This window comes from Aspergillus neoniger (assembly GCF_003184625.1).
Source record: "Aspergillus neoniger CBS 115656 unplaced genomic scaffold BO87scaffold_11, whole genome shotgun sequence".
Taxonomy (NCBI): domain Eukaryota; kingdom Fungi; phylum Ascomycota; class Eurotiomycetes; order Eurotiales; family Aspergillaceae; genus Aspergillus; species Aspergillus neoniger.
Genome location: NW_020291139.1, coordinates 168,590 through 190,761, shown reverse-complemented (window position 1 = coordinate 190,761; position 22,172 = coordinate 168,590). Strand labels below are relative to the sequence as shown.

The following is a 22,172-nucleotide window of genomic DNA, read 5'->3' as shown; positions in this document are numbered from 1 at the left end:
ATATATCCTAAAAGTCGCTATAGCAGACCAAAAATATACATCCGATGATTTGGGAAACTATAGAGCTGATACCAAACCGATATGATAGGCTAAGAGTAGCGAGATATTATGCCAGCAGTGTAGAATTCGATATAGGTGTGAAGAAGTCGCTTCATGGATATAGTGAGATGATAAGGTACACAACCTACAAAACAACATCAACGGTACCTCCTGGAACGACTTGCCTTTCGCGTAGCCTTCAAAGTAAAGAATTCTGTGATCCAAAGCAGAGACACAACAAGCAGGATCACCCCAACTCCAAGAGGAACCACAACTTTCCAGAATACTTGAATGTCCCCAACCTTGATGGCGCCGCTTTCTCTGCTCTCCCCTAAGTTCATTATTGAAGCAGTCACCGAAACTGGTGATACCAACCAGGCCCACAGTGCCAGAATCAGTAGCAACATATTTCGGTATCGTGATCGTGATTTTTCAAAGTCATCTTCGATTGACTTCAGAAAGCCCATGATCCTTTCAACCCGTTTATTCAAGCGAGAGACAGCATTTTGCAAGTAGGCGAAGTCGTTCGCTAATTCCGAGTAATCTGGCAGACCGGTGAGCTGCTCTCGAGCTTTGCAATACTCTTCAGTTTCGTGTATAAAATGTTCGTATGGCCCAATCTTGATTAAATCACTGTGTAAACCAATCAGATCTGCTTGGAGCCTTGCAGAGAGGCTGCCATTTGGGTCTGGATATAGGGGATCCAGGAGGGAGGGAAACTTTCGTCTCCGTATAATAACCTCTTTCTGATAATACGCCTCCATATAGGATAATTGCAAGTGTTTGGATTCGATCTCAGCCACCCAGAAGCAACCGATCAATTGAAGAACATCGACGAATAGAAGGCTCGGTGATGTCAATGCGGCATTGCGAAAATCATTATTCTCAAGATGGCAGATGAGGTGGTACCAAAGGATCTCCTTAATGGAATAATTGGATTCTGGAGCTCGTTGAGGCCGTCCTTCCCATTCTTTTGAGATTTCCAGATTATCCATGACGAAACGTTCAACAAACCGTGGTCTTGGAAGGAACTCTCGGAATATATATGAAAAGCCTGGCTCGCAGACCGGTATCCTGCTACTTTGGTTCTTCACCACAATGACACCTGTTGAGTGTTACTACTTCCTGAAGACAAATCTTGGAGTCGTAAGCCACTCACCTATCCACGGTATATCCCGTGATGGGGTTTCAGTTTCACCATTGGTCCTCTTCCGCGCATGCTGGTTTTCCCATACAGTGAGATTATTGCGTAGACCGATTGAGTTGGCGCAAATTGGAGGCCCAGGTTTGGCATCACCACAAATGGGATAGGACGTTGATAGTGAACTATGGCCATCCATATTTGGGCCAACACAAACCTCAGAGCTACCTGGTGTTGGCTCTCTGTGGGCAACAAATCGAAAGCAAAAATGCTCCTGCTGCCTCGCAGGCCTTGGTAACGGCCAAAGCTGCTCTAGCAGGCTGTCATCTCTGTATTGGACGCTTGGCTCACCGGGTCCAATATCTACCTTTCCTGACCCAAACCACGACGGACCGACCAGGAAATCTGCCCAAAACTGAGGATCAATTCGCAGTTGCCCTCCGAGCTCTGCGATCATCCTGGGAGTGGGGTCTTCCAAAACTATAAGTATTGGGCTTGAACCATCATCCAATTCGGGCAGAACCTCTTCCAATTTCAGGTCACGCTGTACGGGAGGAACGTTGCTTGGCTTGACGAGCACGATTCCGAAAGTTTGTCTCTGGAGATATAGAGGATCCTGAAGATAAGCATCGAGATAGGATAATCCAGGCCACTGGCCTGCGAGTCTCTGGATATATTCTCGATATTCATTGGCTAGCTCACTGAAACCACTGTATGGGCTCGGTTGACTGTCATGAGATGGTGTGCGAGTGCTGACCCCATTGGACATCTCAAGGTCTGTTGCGGGCTTTACCCGCACCTTCCTAAACAGGGTCTCTGTCGTCCGCATCTTCTGCTCTTCGCGAGGTACCTTGCTTCATCTTATCCCGAACTAGCTTCGCGGTGAAATAAGTCGACAGAGAATACATCCTTCAATATTACACATATGCTTTCTTATATAAAAAAAGGCCACCCGAACCGAGCTGACCCAAGCACGATCTATGAGTCGAGACGCCTTGGATTCACTGACCGGTATGAATAACCTAGTAACTCAAAGGGATGTACTATGCTACATCTAGACTGTTCTTTATCTTCTCTAATTCCGACATCCATGGCACTTCTTGACACAAATACAGTTTACGGGGCCGTATAACCTTAATCTAACCACTTAAACAGAACAACTCAATGAGAACGTCTGATGAAGACCATGAACACGGTCAGAGAGTCTTTTTCAGGAAAGTGGATGCAATGGCTAGACTCCGACTTCGTATCTCTTATGCAATAAGGGTAGCCTCTAAGACCGAGTAGGTCGGCAAGCTAAGTTTGTTCGTATTCAGTCCAGCCTCTCAACTTCAAACATTGCGTATAATCGCCGCCTTCGGCTTGAGTATCCGTGATCCGGGCGGGGTTATAAGCTTATACCCATTCCCCAGATTTAAGCTTCGAATGGCCCAAGGTAGGGTTGAACATAACTTGACATCATCCTTTCTACTACTGGAGTCTGGAATGTACATGTCCTTGCATGCTAACTCGATAGCTATAGCCTTTGGAGAGCGAATTCCTCGCCAGCAAGTCATGTTGAATACCGGATGTGTTGAACTCTCTGAAGCGAAGAATATCACCCTGGAAGTCACTATTTTATCTACCCAAGAGAGCAGATTCGGAACCACTAAAAGCGAAGGGTCCAAATCTAGGCATGATGCATATGGCGTAAAGCTAATTGCTTGACACAATCAAGAAGTAAGGTCTGATGTGGGGTCCATGTCCCTGTGACTGAACTTGACTTTGAACTCCACCCCAAATTGCTCTTGAAGATTACAGCAATTGAACTATGACACTAGAAGAACAGACACTGGACTGTGGCTAATTTGATAATCTGCATAGATAAACAGGATGGGTCAGCGGGTGTGGTTTCCTCCTACATTCCTCTATCACTGAGTCAGGAATATCTATCAGCTCTTCCCACACTCTGCCTGTTGTTGAGGACCGCTACAACCTTGATGATGAACCTATTAGGTGACGTCCTTGGGGGGCTGGGGTATGCTGCTACATCCGCGTCTACATTTGTGGTAGACAGTATTGGCCATGCGGACAGCATCATCGAATCTGCGACGCGCATATTTCAAAAGGCTAGCGGACATTCCGTTCGTGGGCTTATTGACGCAGTGTTAAGACGCTCTCAGAAGCTGATAAGCCCAGAACTTCTTCTGGAGACTTTGACAAAGCTTCTTGTCAGGATAACCGAGCAGATAAACACAGAACCTGTGGGCAGCCTGCTTCAAGAAGCGACCAAATGCTTATTCAAATTGATCAAGTCCATGTTGGACAAGATCGATCCAGAATCACTTCTTAAAATTGTGAAGGAGCTCACAACAGTGACCGTGAAGGCAATAATTGCCAAGGTGGGAGCACTTCGGATCATACACGAAGGCATAATCAGCAACGATGTCACTTCGGCAACCCTGGGAGCCATCTGGAACAATGGCGGCGATTTGGCGAGGTTTTTGGTTGACCTTATCGAACCTGCCAAGTGCTATTTCCCAGCAAACTATATTCCAGCTGACCCACCCACTGGAACCGCTAAAGGGTCACCACGTGGTGCATACAATGAATTGGACGCATCAAAACATATGAATCAGCACGCTTTGGTTTGTCAACTTCAGAGGCTCGCCAAATCGATGATCTTCATTGTGGGGGGAATGGGCAAAACTGTCAATATTGACGAGCTGGAAGACATTGGCATTACCGATGCAACCACACTCGGAAGCGACGTCAAATCCGTCGACTCGAACATCACTGTTGAGAACCCTGCAAAGGACATATCAGTAAATGAGAAGTGGTTATTTGTCAATGGTGTAGGCGGAGAGCTCTTCTGGTTGCATCTTGCTTGCAAGAAACTGGCAACGCACTATTCAAGAGAAATAAGAGGGGTTTTCAATAGGGGTGATGGCCTTCTTTGGGACTTAGTTGAATGTGCAGGCGAGAGGACCGTCCAGAGAACTGGCACCGCAAGAGAACAGAAGAAACTTATCAAAAGAACAAAGAGCAGCAGGATGGCACAGAAGTCATTGGTAAAGGAATTGAAGTCAGCCTTGAACGCCAATCCAGAGCCCAAGCATGTCGTGATGATAGCTCATTCTCAGGGCTGTCTGCTTCTACGCCTAGCATTGGAACAAATATTGAATGATTCAGTCAGCGATACCGACATTCCTGAAAGAATGAAGAAACGCCTTTGCATCTTCACATTCGGAAACCCCAGCGTCGACTGGAAATGGGAAATGGATGAACAAATTATTGAGCAAGCAAATCTTGACAACCACCAATTGGACGATTTTACAAACCTCAGTTCGCACGTTCTTCGCACCGAGCATTTTGCGAACGAAAATGACTTTGTAGCGAAACTCGGGGTGTTGAATGAAAACAAGTCAGAGGATAGTGGCTACGCGCCTGAACATGTCTTCATCAACGAAAAAGAAGACTGGGCTAGCGGCCATCTCTTCGGGTCACAGTACAGTCTTGACCCAGATGACTACTTAAATGCTGGAAGCAAATTGAGTGGCAAGAGATCCTGGCTGCTCCCTTGTGAGAAGGGGAAATCTTTGGAGATTATGCGAAGTAAGTTCCTCGTCTATATTACTGAGTCTAGGCTAAATTTCTGTTTGATAAGTGGACCGTACGCCCAGTGGTCTTTGAGCAGAGGTTGGCTTAGTTTAGAACCTGAGCCAGGCACAGGGCAACTACAATTCTAAAAGCTATCCTTTCAAGTTCTTGAACCAAGGTCATGTTCGACCGGTATCCGTCATCATAACTTCTCAATAGCATAACTGATGAATAAGTATATCTTGGTTGGCAAGCGTCTATCAAAAGGGCAAATTGTGTAAATTTCAACTAGATGTAGCCATAGTGACTTACAGAAGATAGTCAGAATCCATTCCGACTAATAATTTCCAAGCTAAGTTTAGGATTAACAGGAAATATTGATATGACCAGACTAGATCGGCATCGGAGTTATCGAAACGAGTCATGCATTGAGCATCTTACGCACATCTAATTCACATCTATGTCATTCTCAGATAAGGCTCGCACAAGATGCGTTGAAATCATACCCTTATATGTCAAGAAATTCATATAGAGCAATTCTACTCGTGCGCTATAGTCAGCTCCATGTTCCCGGTTCAGACTATTCCGTAAGCCACACGACAACTGTCGAAAATACATGATATTCTTACAGGCAAAACCCTAGTCAAACCTCGCATATACCCTCCACGCCAAATCCACACCCGTAAGCTGACTCAAATCCAGCTCGTCACCATCCAACAACCGGATCGTCCACTGAGTAAAGACAGTCGGATACGCATGGACCTCGTCCCCGAACGATCCATCTATATGGACTTCCCCGATTTCCCCGTTAGCATCGATGTCATAAGACACTCGGGCAGTCTGTGGCCCACGAGTGAAATGAAAGACCTTTCCATCTTGGATATCGGCATATAGCCCCGAAGTCGAGAGGTTGATGTTGACGCGGTACACGCCATTCTGGAGATTCTCTGACCGGGGACGCGCGCCCCGGAGATAGGCTATTAGGCCGGCCGCGCGGAAGTGTGACCCATCTGTGAAGATGCTGGCGAAGCTGGGTTCACTGTCAGGATCGGTACTCGGGGTGAGAGTGAAACTGGCGCTGTGCGTTTCGCTTTGGAGGTCGGAGATTACTAGTGGACCGTAGTTGGATGGGAGCTTTATAGAATAGGTGGGTCAGGAACGTTATGTTAGCCCGTGGGTTGGAGGTGGGGGGATAACTTACGTCGTTGGATGACACAGTTTGTGTGAGTACTGGGTATATGATTATTAGTGTGTTTCAGCGAACATGGAACAATGTTTGCAAGTCTACTTACACTGCAGGATTCGGTCGTACTTGGAGTTGATGGTATTCATCGCGTCATCAATGAGATACACATCATTGCGAAATTGGGCCGTGGTCTTTTGGGAATCCAGCACTAACGGGCTGTCCTCCAGGGCCCAGTATTTGTACGCCCAGGCCATATTGCGCATCTCCATGGCCACCGAGGTTTGCATGAACAAATAAGAATCGTAGAACTTCGCTTCGGCTGTAGCATACAGCTCTTCTTCACCAGTATACCTGTCAATTAGCTCTTGCAACTCTTTGATATTTTTCTGACTGGTGATTACTTCCATCTCTGCCAGCACGTATTCCTGTCCTGCTTTGGTGGCTTGGGCATCCGCCTGAGCCAGGGCCTTCCCATTGATGCTATATTTCTGAATAGCCAGCCGATAAGCAGCAGCGCCCCGGATAGCATGGGCAACCGCGAAGTCCAGCTGCGCAACAGAATTGACGGTCCAAGTATCCCATGCAGCTAACGTAATGATCAGTCTCGCATCGGCGTCTCCTTGCCTGGTGCCGGAGATATCGTCCACGGATGGGATTGCCGCGTTTGGGTCAGTCTCCAATTTCTTAACCGCCGCGGCGACTGTGACCATGGAGAAATAAAGGGTTTCCAGAGGGCCCATGCACTCCGTGAGCTGCTGCAAAGTATCCGACGAGATGTGTCGATCCTGTGCAGCGGTGTTTTTCTCTGCCTGTTTGACTTGATCGATAATATCTGCTGCACCCTTTATTGCTTTCAGCACATCGTCTAGGACGGAGGCGGCCGAAATACGGTACAGCTGCTCGCCAAATGTCAATATTCCAGTCAAAAGGCCGTACACTCCAATGAACACCGCTTGCTCTTCCCAGGCTAGCAGGCCTTCCTCGAACGCTTGCTGGGCGGCATCCAGCTCGTGGCGACCCGCTGTGACTAGATCATGGCAGCTGTCTCGAGTGGCACAGGCATCAGAGTATTTGTCGGAGGCGAGATCCCGAGCCTGCTCCCGCAATGCTTGTTGATTGATGGCCTGTTGAAGCATGGTGGTCCAAGCGGCCTTGTGATCCTCGACACTGGCTTCCTGATCTTGAAACCGTTCATACTGTGTCTGGAACGCATCCAGAGCATCGATGGCATCCTCGACAGTTTGCCGGTACTGGCTAATAGTCAAGGCAGGGGCATACGAGGTGTCAGGACCGGTCATGGCCTGGGCAGCTAATTGCTGGCCCAGGGACACTGCCTGCGTGTTAAGCGCCGGGTAAAGCGCGGGACGGGCCGTTGCGGTGGCCACATGCGCACACAAGGACATGGCAATGGAAGGCTCCTGCCAGAATAGCGCTTGTGCAATTCGTAACTGTGTCGCTAGCGAGGCCTCGAAAACCTCATCCGGGAGGTCGAAATACTGCTGGTAGTACGCGACACTAATGCTGTCCGTCTGGACGGTGACCACCGCCCCAACATGATCCGTCCCTTGACCAAGCTCCAGGCGGACACTCTGCGACGCATTGGGACTCTGCACCGTCACCGGCTGGTCTAGGATAGAGGCATAGATCCGGAGCACACAGCCTGTGTACGGGGCAGGCTGGACCTTCAAAGTCACGGGTGCGTCGGCAGTCAGGACCCGCGCAGCCAGGACAAACATACTGTCCGTCGTGGACGAAAGGGTAGTTTCTGCGGAATCAAATGCAAGAACATCTGTGTACACATACATTGGGTTGTGGGTCAGAGACTTCACAAAATCAGCCGAGGTCATGTACACGTCTCGTTGATAGCCAGTGTCCTATTGTCCACGCAGGACCTTGCTCATTAACACTACCCACACCATAGATAGAGTTTCATTGTGAAGACTTACCCTGTCTTTCATCCCAGCATCTTTCTTTACCGGTACTGCCAACACCACGTCGGAGAGAGCATACTGCTTCTGCCAATCGGCCGGGCAAGCCGGCTGGGGCTCGTATGAATTGGACATGACTGCCTCTGGTGCTCGAGAAGCTGGGGGTTTGAGAGACCGCAACTATGAAGCAGGAAAACTAATCTCCTGCTTTATACGCATGGGACAGGGATGTATATCTCAGAATAGCCACAACGTGTCACGAATAATGTCAGAACAGCATGTGTGCAAGTGGGCCGAAGCAATATATTGAAGACTCCTAAGCGGACAGGGTGACTCAAATATATGCATACCCCGCTCGGTCGCAATGGCTACCTTCAAGCAGCAGAAAATGCCTCATACTGGGATTATTCCTGTAATGCTAGACGGCAGTATCATTCGAATTCATTGGACATACTGTGTGCACAGTTGACGTTATTGTGCTTCGACGGGGTGAGGGGACAGCCCTGACCAAAAGCGCGGGAGATTCTTTTGCTGTTTCGAAAATGCCCTCGACCCCTGCTCACACCCCTCACCGGTCAAGTATTCATGTAGTGCATGCCTCCCCATATTAAGGGCAGCCATATTCCTGCCTTGATTGCGTATTTAGCAACGACATTTCAATCCTCAAGCTCTCTTCCTGCAAATATTTCTTACCAACCATCATGAGTGAAACCGAAGTCAGCAAGCGTCTGCAATCCTCCTTAAGCACTGACAAGGGGCGATTCAATGAGGTACTTCAATCATGATAAGCCGTTCGCATTGATGAAGGAATACTTACAGCCTACATTAGATCACAGCCCTTTCGCAGAAGGCCATCAACGATGGCATGTCTAAGTTGTTGGAAAGTTATCCGGAATTAGCTAAGGCCGAGGCTTCAATGGAGGGTATTGGCACTCTGAATGCTACACTACAGAGTAGTCAGCTTTCCCTGGACGTCACCGGGCAGCAGAATGCCGTCTCCATGTACTACTGTACCTTGGGGTCGGGAACTATTCATTTCGGCATCGGGTCAGTTCGAACATGTTCATACCAGACGCTTGGCTAACAGTGTACGGGTGGTTGAAATAGGAACAAAGATGTTGAAATAAGCAATTGGACTATCGCCTGGACTTGTACTCTTGATAAGGAGGTAGTTGATCCAAGCTCTGACGAGTTTAAAGAAGTCCAAACACAAATCCTGCAACCCGGGGACTACTCAATCAGTTCCTTGTTCTTTGCTTTCACTAGTAAGTGAACAGGTCAGATTTCTCACAATATATAGGAGTACTTCAATTCACTGTTGACTGACTGACACCGTTGCGTTTATCTCAAGATGATCACATCATCTTTTTTGAGTCCGTGATCATACCCCTTATCATGGTCAGCGTTCGTTACTGATAATCCCCAGCCGTGAACATAGTACCTTCAACGGCGTTGACTTGACCGAGGACGAAAAGTCCTATCTCGGCCTGATTCTCGGCCACTGGTATGTAGGCGAGGACAGTCAGTGGCTGGACCGCAAGAAGCGCACCCTGGCGTATGCGTTACATACGGACAAGCCCCAGACCGTGAACGAGGAGGCGCCATCCTTTCCTCCAACATCTCTGAAGCTGCAGACCTACCCTTATATTGCCCCCAATGAAACGAAGCCGGGACAGGGTCTTAGGTCGGTCGGTGAGAACAACATGCTCCTCTATCTTCAAATGACCGACAATAAATCCTTTCCCGATGTCCGGATTTTGGAGTACTCGGGGAATTACGTCTCCAAGGGCATGAACGGCACGTTTATCATCGACCGGAACATCATCTGGGATAGCTACCTCTTTCGAACTACGGCCCCGAAGCTGCTACCTATGTTCAACGTTTATACCTACGCCTGGGTCGCCAGCGCCAGCAATACGAACCTATTCGGAGAGCAATGGTCCATTGGACTCGGAGACCCGAGCCATTCAAGCGACGCTAGCTTTTATGCGTGGAAGCAAAGTGACACGGATGCTTTGACTTGGAAGTGGACTCCCTCAAATGAGGAGCAGGGATATCAGCATACATACAAGTCCGACGCAGGCTGGAATAAACTTAACATTGATTGTAAGTGTGCTCGTTGATGTTCCCGTAATAGAAGGGATTCGAATCATAACACTTGCGCTCCAGGTACCACTTCCAATATATTGAGCACCGTTCCCGGAACTGGCAACATCAAGGCGAGTGGCACTACGGATGTCACCATTGTTTGCCAGGCAGTAGCCACAACCTACCCCATGGTAGCGGAATACGACTACACGTGAGTGTACTCTTCTCCACTCTGACTTGTTCAATCTGATTGGGAACATTCAGCATCCATGTTCAAATTACCTGGCAAACCAATATCACCGTCACCACTAGCGACGGTGGCCTAAAGTTTTCTCTCAATTTGCCCTCCGATCTGACCGAGGCCTTCAAGGTGACGGCAGATCCGCTAAAGTGGCACGGTGAGACTGGAGGCTTTGATAAGCTAGACGAAGTCAAAACCATATATCAAAACTTTCAGGACCAGCTCGTCAAACAATTCCAGAATATCTCATTCGGTGATGCTGAGAAAAGTCTGGAGAGTGATCTTAATACCTCGGCCCGGTTCGTGATCCCGGGTAAGGGCTCGTTGGCATATAAAGATCCGATTTTCAACAACAATGGGGACATGATGATCGAGGCCGATTATGTGATTTAATGTTCTTGACATCCTGTTTCAAGACGCAGAGTCAAAAGTGTATTCGAATCTATCTCGAGCTCAATATGATGGTTGTAGGTTGGTGTCAGAGGTGGTGGTCAGATGCAGGCGCAGGAGATGGTGGAGGATCAGGTGATGCCTGGCTACAGCGAATGTCTCAACATCTCGCCTTTCTCATTTTCGAACAGGTATGCAGCGCTAGCGGGCAACTCGGATCCTTTTCGTGCTTGAAATGCGTGTTTCGTGTTGGTTAGCCACTAAATAGCTTCTTAAGGCTTATCCTGCCACGATTGACTTTCTTCTGCGGATACAACATAGGATATCCTTCGTTAGCAATCATGTATTCCCGAAGATGGTTAAATCAGGTAGCTTCGACTGATGTCTTTGACGGACAAATAAGCACACCCTCTTTCACTGGAAGATGGCCTCCAACCATGGGTTTTCATGTTACTTGGCATCATCGCGTCACTGCTTTCTAGCCCTTCTTGCGAAAATAGCAGTGCCCTTTGAAAAGATATAGCTAGTGTTGATGGAAATAGGGATGAGGACCTCTGAGAAGCAAACAGTATCTCGGTTGATAAAGATCCCTAGATTGAGGGTAATGAAAAAACGGCGATAGCTAAGCATAGCATAACAAAGTAAAGATGTTAGATCAGATGAAGACGTGTGTTTGTAGATCTGTCTTGTCTGAGTGAGTAATTAAACTCCAACAAGTCCCTTGCTGACTGTGGACAACGTGGTATCAATGAACACCCAAAGTTCTACCATTGGTAAGGTGGGCGGTCTTGTGAGCACAATGCCGAAAAGCAGATCTTAATATCCCAATCAAACCATACACTAATAGCAAAGGAACTCGCCGACCACAAGTGTCCTATACAAAGATTACTTGCTGGCAGAGTAAACCCATGCAATGGGCTCGGAAGTACGTGCGACAGTGTCAGACTGGAGCTAAGAATGGCTCAGCATGTCCAGCGACCCTCATACTTTGCACGCGATAGAGGTTTCGGACTATCTAGTACATACTATTCATGATTTAATACTTTTAGGAATATCCGAGACAGTTTTTCTAATATACAGTGGTAGTGGTTACTATCCATGAATTGAGCACAGCTATGATGCTCTGCCGAGTCGCTGAACGACCAGGAGGAGAAAAAACCCCTAGTTTGCTGGCATTCACGGTACGTTTTCACGTAGGTTGTAATACTGAATCAGAATTCTACCTTCTATACCAATTCTCTTTTTTGGGCCTTCGCGTATAGGTATTAAAGCCTGGAGGAAGACCCCATGGAAGAAACCGATAGAAATCCGTAGGACACTCAGAGTATAGGACGGCGAAGAGAAAAGAAGGGTTATGATCTTCTAATGTATATTATATATTTTGGATATCTTTTAGTCACGTGTATGAGTATTAGGATTTTCTGAATCAGACTAATTTCTGAAGCCGTCGCGTGTTGAGACCCCTGGCATTCCCTCCCCACTTGGTCCGAAGAAGGGGGGGGAGGGGATCACGGCAAGAAATTAGTCTAGATAGTTCCTGGAAATGTGGACGAGGTAAAATAAAAGGTTAATCATATTTATAGCGCGGTCAATGATTGACGAGTAATGGAAGTTGGAATGGGGCCTGTCAGACTGTCAGAAAATGGAATCAACTGCCACTTTTAGCGGCGGAGGAATTTTTATGCTTTGCTGCGACCGCCACGGAATCCGGAATTTCCCGTTCAATGGATTGTTTTGTTACCCTTTGTGAAATAATAATTCAGTGGTTTTCAGGGGGAGGATCGTACGATACTAGTAGGATCTAGCATGCATTCCATCGCAGTAGTCCCCTGCACACCCCTTGCAGGTGGCCCCGACAGGTAGCAGGTGGAAGGAAGCTGCAGGTTTCCATGGAAGTATCAGCAGTATCTAGTATGTATGTATGTATGTATTGTGTGGTACGGGAGTAACATACACTATACTACTAGTAAAATGGTTACTCGGGATTCATTTGCCAATCAATCAATCGATCCATGCTAAACCCAGATGGTCACTAGTATTCCCACCGTTTTAAAATTAAACCCATTCGATCCTCCACTCGAACCACCTGGACCCTTTGGGTTGTCTCCTCCTCCACAGTCCACACAGTCCAGTCCACACTCTTAGAGTCCACACAGACACAAGTCCAGTCCAGTCCATTAATCGTCTTTCCATCGTGCCGTTGATCATTCATTCATTCATTCATTCACTTTCCATTCTTTCTCTCTCTCTCTCTCTCTCTCTCTTCTCTCCTCTCTCATCCTCTCCACTCTTCCTTTCTATCCCCGCCCCTTTCCCCCATTCTTCGATTTCCCTTTTGCTCTTCTATTTATTTATTTATTTATTTCTTGTTCTATTTTCCTCCAACCTACAGACTAGACTAGGGATCTCTCCCCCCCAACCTGCACGAAGCAATTGTTATCCCTGTGAAACATGTCTGCAACCTTTAGGGGGTGGAGACACGCGACCCCCCATTATTTGTTCCAATCCCTTCGCCCTTGTCTGCTCTCTCACCAAATCACCAGCATGCAACTCGTCTGTTTGGTGTTCTGATTCTTTTTCGCTCCCTTCGACTTACCCACTACTGCTGCGCCGCTACTGCACCTCGTGGATGATTCTCATAACGTATACCGCACTTTCTCCAGAATCCTTTTGAATGCACCCCTCCACCCTGGCAAAAAAAAAAAAGAAATAAATACCAGGCTAAAAAAGCATAAAACCTGTTTTGTTTGCCCAACTGGTGGGTGACGCCATTGTATTTTTTTTTCTTTTATTCTTCTACACCTTTCCCTGTCGTCTGCACCTCCAATGCGCTTTGCTTTATAAGCCTCGTGGTGAACCGCTGAAACCGCCCTGTCTACAATAAAAAGAAAGAAAGAAGTCTTCCCAGCCATGGCGATGGAGAAGCAGGATCATCAAGTGGTTGCTGGCCAGCACCCGACACCCATGAAATTTTCCCGTTACCGTTCCGTGAGAAAAGCCGCGGCGAAACAGCCACCACCACCACCACCACCGCAATCCTGCCCCCTGCCCCCGCCGCTGCCCATCCCGCCTGTCGCTTCCGCACCGCCGTCGCATGACCAGCCAGCACTCCCCAATGGCTCCAGCTCCGTTCAGAGGAGCATGTCGCGATACCGTCGCAGAGCTCCTACTGCGCAATCTGCCGATGCCGATGCACAACCTCCCGTCCCAGCCCCTCCCCCGGCGTATAAAGCGCAAGTCGAGCCCAGTGCCAATGGAGGTCCTGTTCACCCACACTTTCAGGACTCAGAGGGCGCCGAGATGGTGCGAATGCGAAACAAGCTGGCGAGCAAATTGGCTGCGCGAGAGAAGCGGCACCAGGAAAAACCGGAGGATGATGAGGCGGAGCGCGAAAGACACCGACAGAATGCGATGGATCGGCTGACCGGCGGCGAAGCGAAGTCAGTGTCTATAACTCATTCAAAACCTGCGTCGCGCGATAGATCAGCCGACAAAGCTGAGGAGTATGCGGTTCGTCGTCCCCATAAGGAATCGGAGCATCGGAAACCCCAGACTGGATCCGCTTCGGCGAGTCGTCGCGCGAGCATGGAACCGAGGCGCCAGTCGGTCAGTGATGCAGCCAACCCAGCGCATCGCAGAAGTGCGCACGGCGATGCGTCAGCAGTCCCTGCGATTGATACCACGTTGCCTGCTCAGTTCCCAGGGATTGATGCGCCGGTATCGGCTGTCAATGCGCGCGAGCGGCGGGTGCTGGTTCAATACCGCAAATCATCTGCGCGCATCTGCATCACTCCCTCCACATCTGCTCAAGACATTGTCGCGACTGCATTGGAGCAGGTGGATGCCGGGTTAGACCCAGAAAAGTTCATCCTGATGGAGTCGTTCGCGGAGCTGGGGCTGGAACGGCCATTGCGCCGCTACGAATACGTGCGGGAGGTGCTGAATTCTTGGACCCATGACGAACAGAACACATTGATTGTCGTCCCTGCAGCTAGTCTGGATGCGCTAACCCTGCTCGATGCGCGGAACGTGTCACTCGGCCCACCCGCGGATGTGACCTACTACATGTACTACTCGCAGCGGCCTCGCAAATGGGATAAACGCTACGTGACCCTCCGGTCCGACGGCCAAGTGACCGTCTCCAAGAAGGAGAATGCCCAAGATGCAACCAACGCTTGCCACCTTTCTGATTTCGACATCTACTCTCCTACCGCCAGCTACCTCGCGAACAATGTCAAGCCGCCCAAAAAGTTCTGCCAGGCTGTCAAGAGCCAGCAAAAATCCAACATGTTCCTCTCGACGGAGAATTTTGTCCATTTCTTCTCGACCAACGACCGCGAGACTGCCGATGGCTGGTACCGGGCCGTCCAAACCTGGCGCAGCTGGTACCTGGTGACGAAGCTGGGGGCAGGCCAGCCGGCGGAAGCAGAAGCCATGCAGCCGGATGAGGCCCCATTCAAGCCCTTGCTGAACCCCTTTGAGGAACCAGCCTACGAGGTGAAACCGTCGCAACCCGCGCTAGAACGCGCCAAATCAACGAAGACCAAGGAGCTCTTCTCCCACAAAAAGAGCACCCGCGAGCGCGGGCCTCCACCTACATCGTTTCCCAAGCTTCTCACCGGCGAGTCCGACCTCGCTACAGGCTCATCCTCGGATGAAGCCCCCTTCTCAGCATCCGGCCTTCTCGGCCGAACCTACACCATGCGCCAACGCGCATTGAAAGAGCGCGAGGAGCAAGAGAAACGAGACAACGAAGAACTCATCAAACAAGGCCTGATCGGCACCATGGGCTCCCGCCACCCCAGCCGCACCAACACTATGACCTCCAGTCACGGCCCAGACCCCAACCTCATGCGACGCACGCAATCCATGAAAAACAAACCCCTCGTCGACTTAACCCCGGTCTACCAAGAGCCCCCACAACACATCCGCAAAGGCCGCGGCATTACCGTGGAACCAGGACTGCCCCTAATCGATGCCGCCACGGGGCCCGAAGCCCCAGGCGGAATCCAAATACCCTCCGCCACCACCTGGCGAAGACCGCAGGTGCCGCCTGAACCGCCCATGCCGGAGGTCCGCACCCGCAATCGGTCCAACACTGCCCGCAGTATCAACAACCAACAGCGATACCATCATACCGCTCCGACCACGCCAACCGACGGGGAGAATCTGCGCAGCCAAGACGGCCCGTTCATCCCTAACAGTTTGTTGGCACGGTCTACACCGCACCAAAATATCCAAGGGTCTCCGGTCGGCCATGGAGTGGCAACGGGGGATCGCAATGCCGCGAAACCAATGTTGGATATGTCGCCGGACAACCCGTTCGCAGAGGGGAGTTTGTTAAGGGGGTTGTGAGGGTTGGATGACTACAGCTGTAAGCTGATTTACGGTTACGATCGCATTGGATTGAGCAGGGCGTTATTTCTTTGTTAGTTTTTCTCGTATTGTTTGTGTTGGCTTGGCTTACTTTTGTCATTGGATTGACACTTCTTTTGTCTCTTCTTCTCTTTTCTTACTTTCTACCCCTATTCCCACTTTGTTTGTCTGTTTATGCTTGTTTGCTTTGAGTCACTCACATGAGGTGGATTTGTACTATCCCCTTTTGAGCGTGTGCATTTCAGCAAAATTAGAGATACCTTTCAAGCTTGGCATAAGCTATTGATTTTGCCGATTACAGCGTACATCCACATTCTTGATCTCACTTGTAGAGAAGGTATCTCAGAACCCTCGTCATTTGACCAATACACAAAAGACGAAAGGCTATAACTTACAAGTGATTTAACGAAGCCAATTTAAATCCTTCGGTGCCCTTACTGAATGACCAACATCTTAGCTACTTATTGATGTGACTACTTAAAACGAATGAAGTAATATGCCTACTACTATCTATCTATCCTAACTGGTACATCATCATTTGTATGCAATACATAAAATCGACCCACTTAGACCCCCCAAGTCACATATGTAAGTCTCAGTGTTAAGTATCAAACCCATCTTCATCCTCGACATCTCCCCTCTCCCCATAGGGTCGTTCTCTACTATAACCCCCAGCTTTTGCATTCACAATCACAGATAGTACCAAAGCGACACCAACACAACAACACCACATACCACAACCAATCATCTACCGTCCATCGAAGTTATCCCCGACACTGCTATCCTAAAACCACTTCGCGCATTAAAATTCTCCAATGGCACACTCCGAAAGGAGGAAAACGCATTTCGGAGACGGGGTGAAAAAGCCAAAGACATAACAAAACTATGAGTAGAGGAAAGAAAAGATACACCAAGGGATTTCCGGGTAAAGAAGGTAGATGGGTAACATTTAGAGCTGTTCCACTTCAACCCTCCGGGCCCACGCAACTGGATGAATTCCTTGATCAATCGGTGACTTTCATCAGGAGGGTACGATCAAAATTCAAAATGGAAAGGGAAGAAAACCGCCCAGAGAATGTAGGTCTGGATCAGTCATGAAGTGATGTATATATATCACATTCTTTTGATCAGGGAACGGTGTTTTGATAGTGGTTAGATCATCTGGAAGTACACATCTGTCTGGACCATCAATTCCTCGGAGTTTCAGTGTAGATTCACCCGTGCTGGTAAGATAATAGGCAGGTCACGACAGTAGGGCAGAGGGTGGCTGTGTATTTGGAAAGATTGGTCATGAGTGGGCTTGTCATACACACCCACATAATACCGAAACCAAAACCAGGAACCAGGAACCCAGATCAATGTTTCCAATTTTGCCTTCCCTAAGATAAGGGTTTCGTCAATCTTGAAGTGTCCGAAAGTTGCAGCAACATCATACTAGCAGCAACATATAGAAAAGAAAGGTAATGATGACATTTCTGCCCATGCGGTATAACAAGCGATCGGGTTCTTCTCCAGGATAAGTAATGATATTCGACTTTGTCATATATATCGAACCACAGATCATCATCCATGCCATTTGCTCACGACATGGGGGAAAGATCGTAAGGAAAGGTGGTATCAGAGATACTGAAGGGGCATAGACAGAATCTTTCCCTGTATTTGCCGAAGTATATCGTGTACCCTCAGTGGTGTGTGGAAATGCTGCTTTATCCATCTCTTTTTACATACTAGCTGGTTTAACACCTCTTCCATGCTGTTTGCAATTCTTCATCATGATAAATTGATGGTCCGGAGTTTGGCCTCATCCTGAATACGAAATAGGTATTATGCGAGACTTCCTGCAGCGCTTTGTTTGACCTGGGTGCTCGAAAAGCCCACATTTGATCCTTGACGAGTATGTCCGCCAGCTGTTGCGCGGAAAGGTTGTCGTTGGTTTGACACCTTTTCCAACTGATATACACAGTTCCTTTCATGAGTAGTTATGCAAAATGCTTTTCTCCTTGCAGCTCTCTGATCATCAAAGCTGCTATATCGCAGGTTGGATGAAAGAAGAAGAAAATATGTCATCACTCATGAGGTGATGAGACCCGGAGAATGTAAGATGTAGGCATTCTCGCGACAATGATCATTTTGTGTATCCTCGTTTGGAAACCTGAGAAGGAATGTTCTTCCTACTCTCATACAGATCAGCCCACGTCGACAAGAATGTCGATTTTCTGTCTTTGGTGTATCCTCTCACCATAACCCCATCCCCTTGTGTTCTTCTTGTCATATGCAGACGGTCTGCAGACTGGCCCAGAGCTATACCTTTTATGAAAATATTCCCGCTGCTGTCCACTCGCCTTTGGATTGGACAAGGCGCAACAGAAGAGGACGGTCGAGGTTCGAAGAGTGTTCCCGGTGCATGGAAAGGATGGACACAGCCCGCCCCCACCCATACACGCCAACTGTCTATCTCGTGGCCAAGAAAAGGAAACTCCACACCCGAAAGACTTATTTGGTCACGCTCAGTTGGCTTAGGAGAGACATCGTGAGAACTGTCTTATACGCCCCGAAGCATCATGGCTTTGAAGTGTATCAGGTTTGGATTTCCATCTTCAAATAATATGCACAGCCATTTAGCAGTATCGCCCAGACATCCTCGGAGATCACACACAGCCAGACCATAACTCAGTATCGTCCATATGAGATGAGAACGAAATAAAAGGGTAATTGGTCATGCTCTGCCGTCTTGGGACAAAAGAAGAAAGTTCCGAGAGCACTTGGATTTTGAGATCCAAATACGACTGTAATCCGTGCTGGCGGACGGCGTACAGTCGCATCCGGGTGCCAACCGTGGTGTCTTGTGTATCACCCAGGAACTCGTATGGCGGAGTCGTCGAACCTATCATCGGGTCCAAGGATTAGTGGTTCGAACGGAAGGATCGGACGAGCCTGGTTAGGCTGACAAGATCATAGCTTGAGGTTTCTGGGGCGTTGGTTCGACATCTCCACAAATCAAACAGACAATGGAACAGTGATCTTGTCCAAGGTACTCAGTGCTGAGACAAACACAGCCCGTCATCTATTATAGTGTCTTCTAGACAAAAGGACAAGACGATTGAACTCCTCATGTTGTTTCACTCAGGTGGCACACACATGATATTTAGTACAAGAAGGTCAGGTCTTGTGGGTGTATTGGGCCATTGGATTGTCGCCTAAACTTATACACACAGTCCAAGAGCAGCTTGAACCATGCTACTCTGAGGCGCTTCGTGATTCGTTCCGCCGTCTCTCATTTGGTGTTGCTTCACGGTGTTGCAATAAAAGGTCGGGTGTTGCAACGAATTGAATACTTCCTGCCAGACGAATGTTATGTAGCAGGAGTGTGTATTCGCTGGTGGCGTAGGGTGCATTGGCGTGGGAACCATGAAAAGAAAAAACGTGATTTGGTCGTGGGATAGGCTGAATGGAGTAGTTTGAAGTGGTTTAGACGACCAGTGGATGCAAAAACTCTCGTGCCATGCGATTAGCATGTTCGGTTGGGATAGAATGCAATAGAAGGAGCCATTGTATGTTCTCCACCAGCAACGCTTAAAAGGGGTTTAATCCATGGTCTACCAGTGGAGGGTCATTCAGATTGCGCTTCCGACCCATATATCATGGAAGCCGCCAGCGAAGCCAGCCTTTGGCAACGACGTCAGGTCACTGCAACATCATCATCCAGCCATGTACTATCGCGCATGAAAGCCGTCAGTCTTTGGTAATGGTTGACCAAAGCAACCAGCTCCGAAGCCTCTTGCATCGTGATCTTGGAGAGTTCTAGAGCCCCTTGCAAAACCCTTTGCCCTCGCTTGATGGTTACGATAGGGCCCGTGCTCAAACTGCCCATCTGTTCTCTTTCAGGTTGAAGCCCACTCCTTCTGTCGGCTCCGATAATAGTTGGGGTTCTTATCGGTGATTCCGTCTTATCCACCATTCATCATCAGACGGAGCAAACTTCTGTGCTCCGGATCTGAGAATGCGGACATTTGATTATCGTGGATTTCTGCATCTAGCATACCGCAAGATCAGACCCCGGATATGCTGCTGCTCTCACGCCCTCTGGTGAGGAAATAGCGAACTCGTATAGAATGGGTATTCTTGTATTGGGCATGTGTGTGTCATTGCGACGAAAGGAAACCCGGTGTGACGCTATATTGTCCCAGGTCCCACTGTTTCCATGGGCCACGTGGTTAGCAAGTGAGTGAGCATTGAGCGCGATACAGTAACGTACTTGTGGTTCCGAAGTCAACTCGGATAATTTTATATCATAGCAAAAGTTCGAGTCTTCCGGAGAGTGTGCCCCGCATATTGAAGAGGTATCCGGCTTTTTAGGTTGCAGCATCGTATGATATAAAAGGTACTGCTCTTGCGCGTTCGTGGCTATAGCCGGTGAAGTTAGTGCAATCATCCGTCATCTGAACCCAGGCCACGCCGGACTCCCGGGGTGCCACTGTCGATCGAGGTGGCAGAACCGCTTAGGAAGCGTGGGTTTTCTGGTCAGCTCTACAGCCTTCAACTTGATTGGCTTCGTGGCGTAGAACCCCATGAACACCGAGTTCATATCATCCACAATAATATTGCGTCAGATTAGCTTCGACTAAGTATACCGTTAGCTGTGTCACATTCTGAATGTATCGTCTGCTATGGAAGCTGGAAGACGAACCAACCGAGGAACTTGCTGCGTTGTAGCCCCAAGTGAATTTTAAGCCATTTGGCCAGATACAGGGGCCATTGTCTAATGTGGTAATGAACTTTGTCTCTCTAGAGGGCGCTTCGTGCAGCTGCAGCATTGTCAGTGATGTCGGCATAAGTCAAGGAAGTAGATATGGGGGTGTACTTACCAGCCGCCCTCTCATCTCACGAACAGCATACAACAGGGCCCGAGATCTTTAAGTCCAGTGATAGAGAATATAGATGTCTTTCTCAGTTTTGCTAAATGAAGAAGACTGACCAACGAGTTCTGTGTTGTTACTGAACGGATTTCTCCACCAATGGTATCTAATGAGTCTGGAGAATATTTTTGTCAGGACATAAACCTAACAGTCCGAGGTCCATCGACGTTTGTTGGCACCTTTAATGCATTCTGCCAGGTCCATACCATTTCTTTCGACGTAATTAGTTTCCCATAAGGTGAGCAGATAACTGCAGTCTTACCGGCGCTGCCAAACCCAGTATCCACTTCGCCGATTGCTATGTGCTAGCAATCTGTCTCCAAGATCACACACAGTCGTACTCTCAGCCAACCAACAGAACTGAACACAGACATAGCCAATGTCGGAGATGTCACCCAAGAAGAGGAACAACACCATCGTTCCTCCGCCTACATCACAAAAGCAGATAGACGTCTAACCGCAATCACTTCAAAGCAAATTATTGAGTTCCTGAATATGTAGCACCGGCCATTCGTAGAGGATCAGACAGGTGAAGTGCAAGCTACATCCGTTCAGAAGCATAGGACAACCACTGGCTTGACCGATGACCCCAAATGTTCAACCCAAGCCATAGGCAGCCGCGATGTCTGGTGAGGCATAACTCGCTGCAGCGAAAGCTAGTTCCCCCAATATGTCGCCCGAGGTACATGCAAGAAGACATCTTCAGCAGATGCCTACGCCATGGGCGCATCGGGTTCGCTGTTACTGTCACAACCAGGGGAATTCACGGTAGCGATTAGAGTAGTGAGGATTGTAACCCAGTCACTTTACTCGGCCTCAAGGACATGAAGATGACCGAGGAACGGTAGCTCAAGAGGACCAGTGCATCCGCATGAATACAGCTGACTTCGGAGACCATCAAGATTGGAGACCGCACGACGCAGAATGGAATCCAACGTAACTGACTTGTCAGTGTCGCTTCGTCAAAAATTGACTCGATGTTCTCTCGGCAGCCCTAGTCAACCTCGAGCGGCGCAGGGGAGCAGACTGTATCCGGCGAAATACAACAAGCTCAGTTGAGTTGTGTCTAGGTCAATCGGTTCTGCAGTCGGGCCACGCCACAGGAAAGATGGCAGAGTGCATTGAGCATCCAGATGTATTCCAAGCAAACACTGTGGCAAGGCCATAATGCTATTACGCCACAGGCTCATTGAGAAAGACAACCGAGACGGCGTCGAGCGGTATTTGATGTAGGACGATACCCTCTGTAGAAGACAAGACATGATGTGCCTGCTCGGCGTTGTCTACT

The 22,172-nt window shown here is 48.6% G+C and overlaps 5 protein-coding genes across 5 annotated transcripts; 3 read left to right on the top strand and 2 right to left on the bottom strand.

Annotated features, from left to right (window-relative positions):
* Positions 1 to 197: 197 nt before the first annotated feature.
* Positions 198 to 2,009, bottom strand: BO87DRAFT_433404 (uncharacterized protein; the record flags this gene model as incomplete). The annotated part of the gene is made up of 2 exons (XM_025627655.1): positions 198 to 1,144; positions 1,199 to 2,009. The coding sequence occupies 2 exons, from the start codon at positions 2,007 to 2,009 to the stop codon at positions 198 to 200; spliced, it is 1,758 nt and encodes a 585-aa protein (XP_025481129.1).
* Positions 2,010 to 3,162: 1,153 nt separating this feature from the next.
* BO87DRAFT_424548 (uncharacterized protein) lies at positions 3,163 to 4,852 on the top strand (the record flags this gene model as incomplete). The annotated part of the gene is made up of 2 exons (XM_025627240.1): positions 3,163 to 4,774; positions 4,827 to 4,852. The coding sequence occupies 2 exons, from the start codon at positions 3,163 to 3,165 to the stop codon at positions 4,850 to 4,852; spliced, it is 1,638 nt and encodes a 545-aa protein (XP_025481128.1).
* A 546-nt stretch (positions 4,853 to 5,398) lies between these two features.
* On the bottom strand, positions 5,399 to 8,008 carry BO87DRAFT_355960 (uncharacterized protein; the record flags this gene model as incomplete). The annotated part of the gene is made up of 4 exons (XM_025621357.1): positions 5,399 to 5,893; positions 5,961 to 5,989; positions 6,052 to 7,819; positions 7,892 to 8,008. The coding sequence occupies 4 exons, from the start codon at positions 8,006 to 8,008 to the stop codon at positions 5,399 to 5,401; spliced, it is 2,409 nt and encodes an 802-aa protein (XP_025481127.1).
* Positions 8,009 to 8,574: 566 nt separating this feature from the next.
* Positions 8,575 to 10,779, top strand: BO87DRAFT_405670 (uncharacterized protein; the record flags this gene model as incomplete). The annotated part of the gene is made up of 7 exons (XM_025625946.1): positions 8,575 to 8,643; positions 8,703 to 8,920; positions 8,981 to 9,142; positions 9,300 to 9,381; positions 9,451 to 9,979; positions 10,043 to 10,172; positions 10,226 to 10,779. 7 exons carry the CDS (start codon positions 8,575 to 8,577, stop codon positions 10,593 to 10,595), a joined length of 1,560 nt encoding a protein of 519 aa, XP_025481126.1. The 3' UTR covers positions 10,596 to 10,779.
* A 2,605-nt stretch (positions 10,780 to 13,384) lies between these two features.
* Positions 13,385 to 16,408, top strand: BO87DRAFT_20874 (uncharacterized protein). The gene has a single exon (XM_025618614.1). It carries the CDS (start codon positions 13,503 to 13,505, stop codon positions 15,945 to 15,947), a length of 2,445 nt encoding a protein of 814 aa, XP_025481125.1. The 5' UTR covers positions 13,385 to 13,502; the 3' UTR covers positions 15,948 to 16,408.
* Positions 16,409 to 22,172: the final 5,764 nt, after the last annotated feature.

What these genes read in the sequence shown, in the direction of transcription:
- BO87DRAFT_20874 (XM_025618614.1), top strand. Translation starts at nt 13,503, where the DNA reads ATGGCGATGGAGAAGCAGGATCATCAAGTGGTTGCTGGCCAGCACCCG.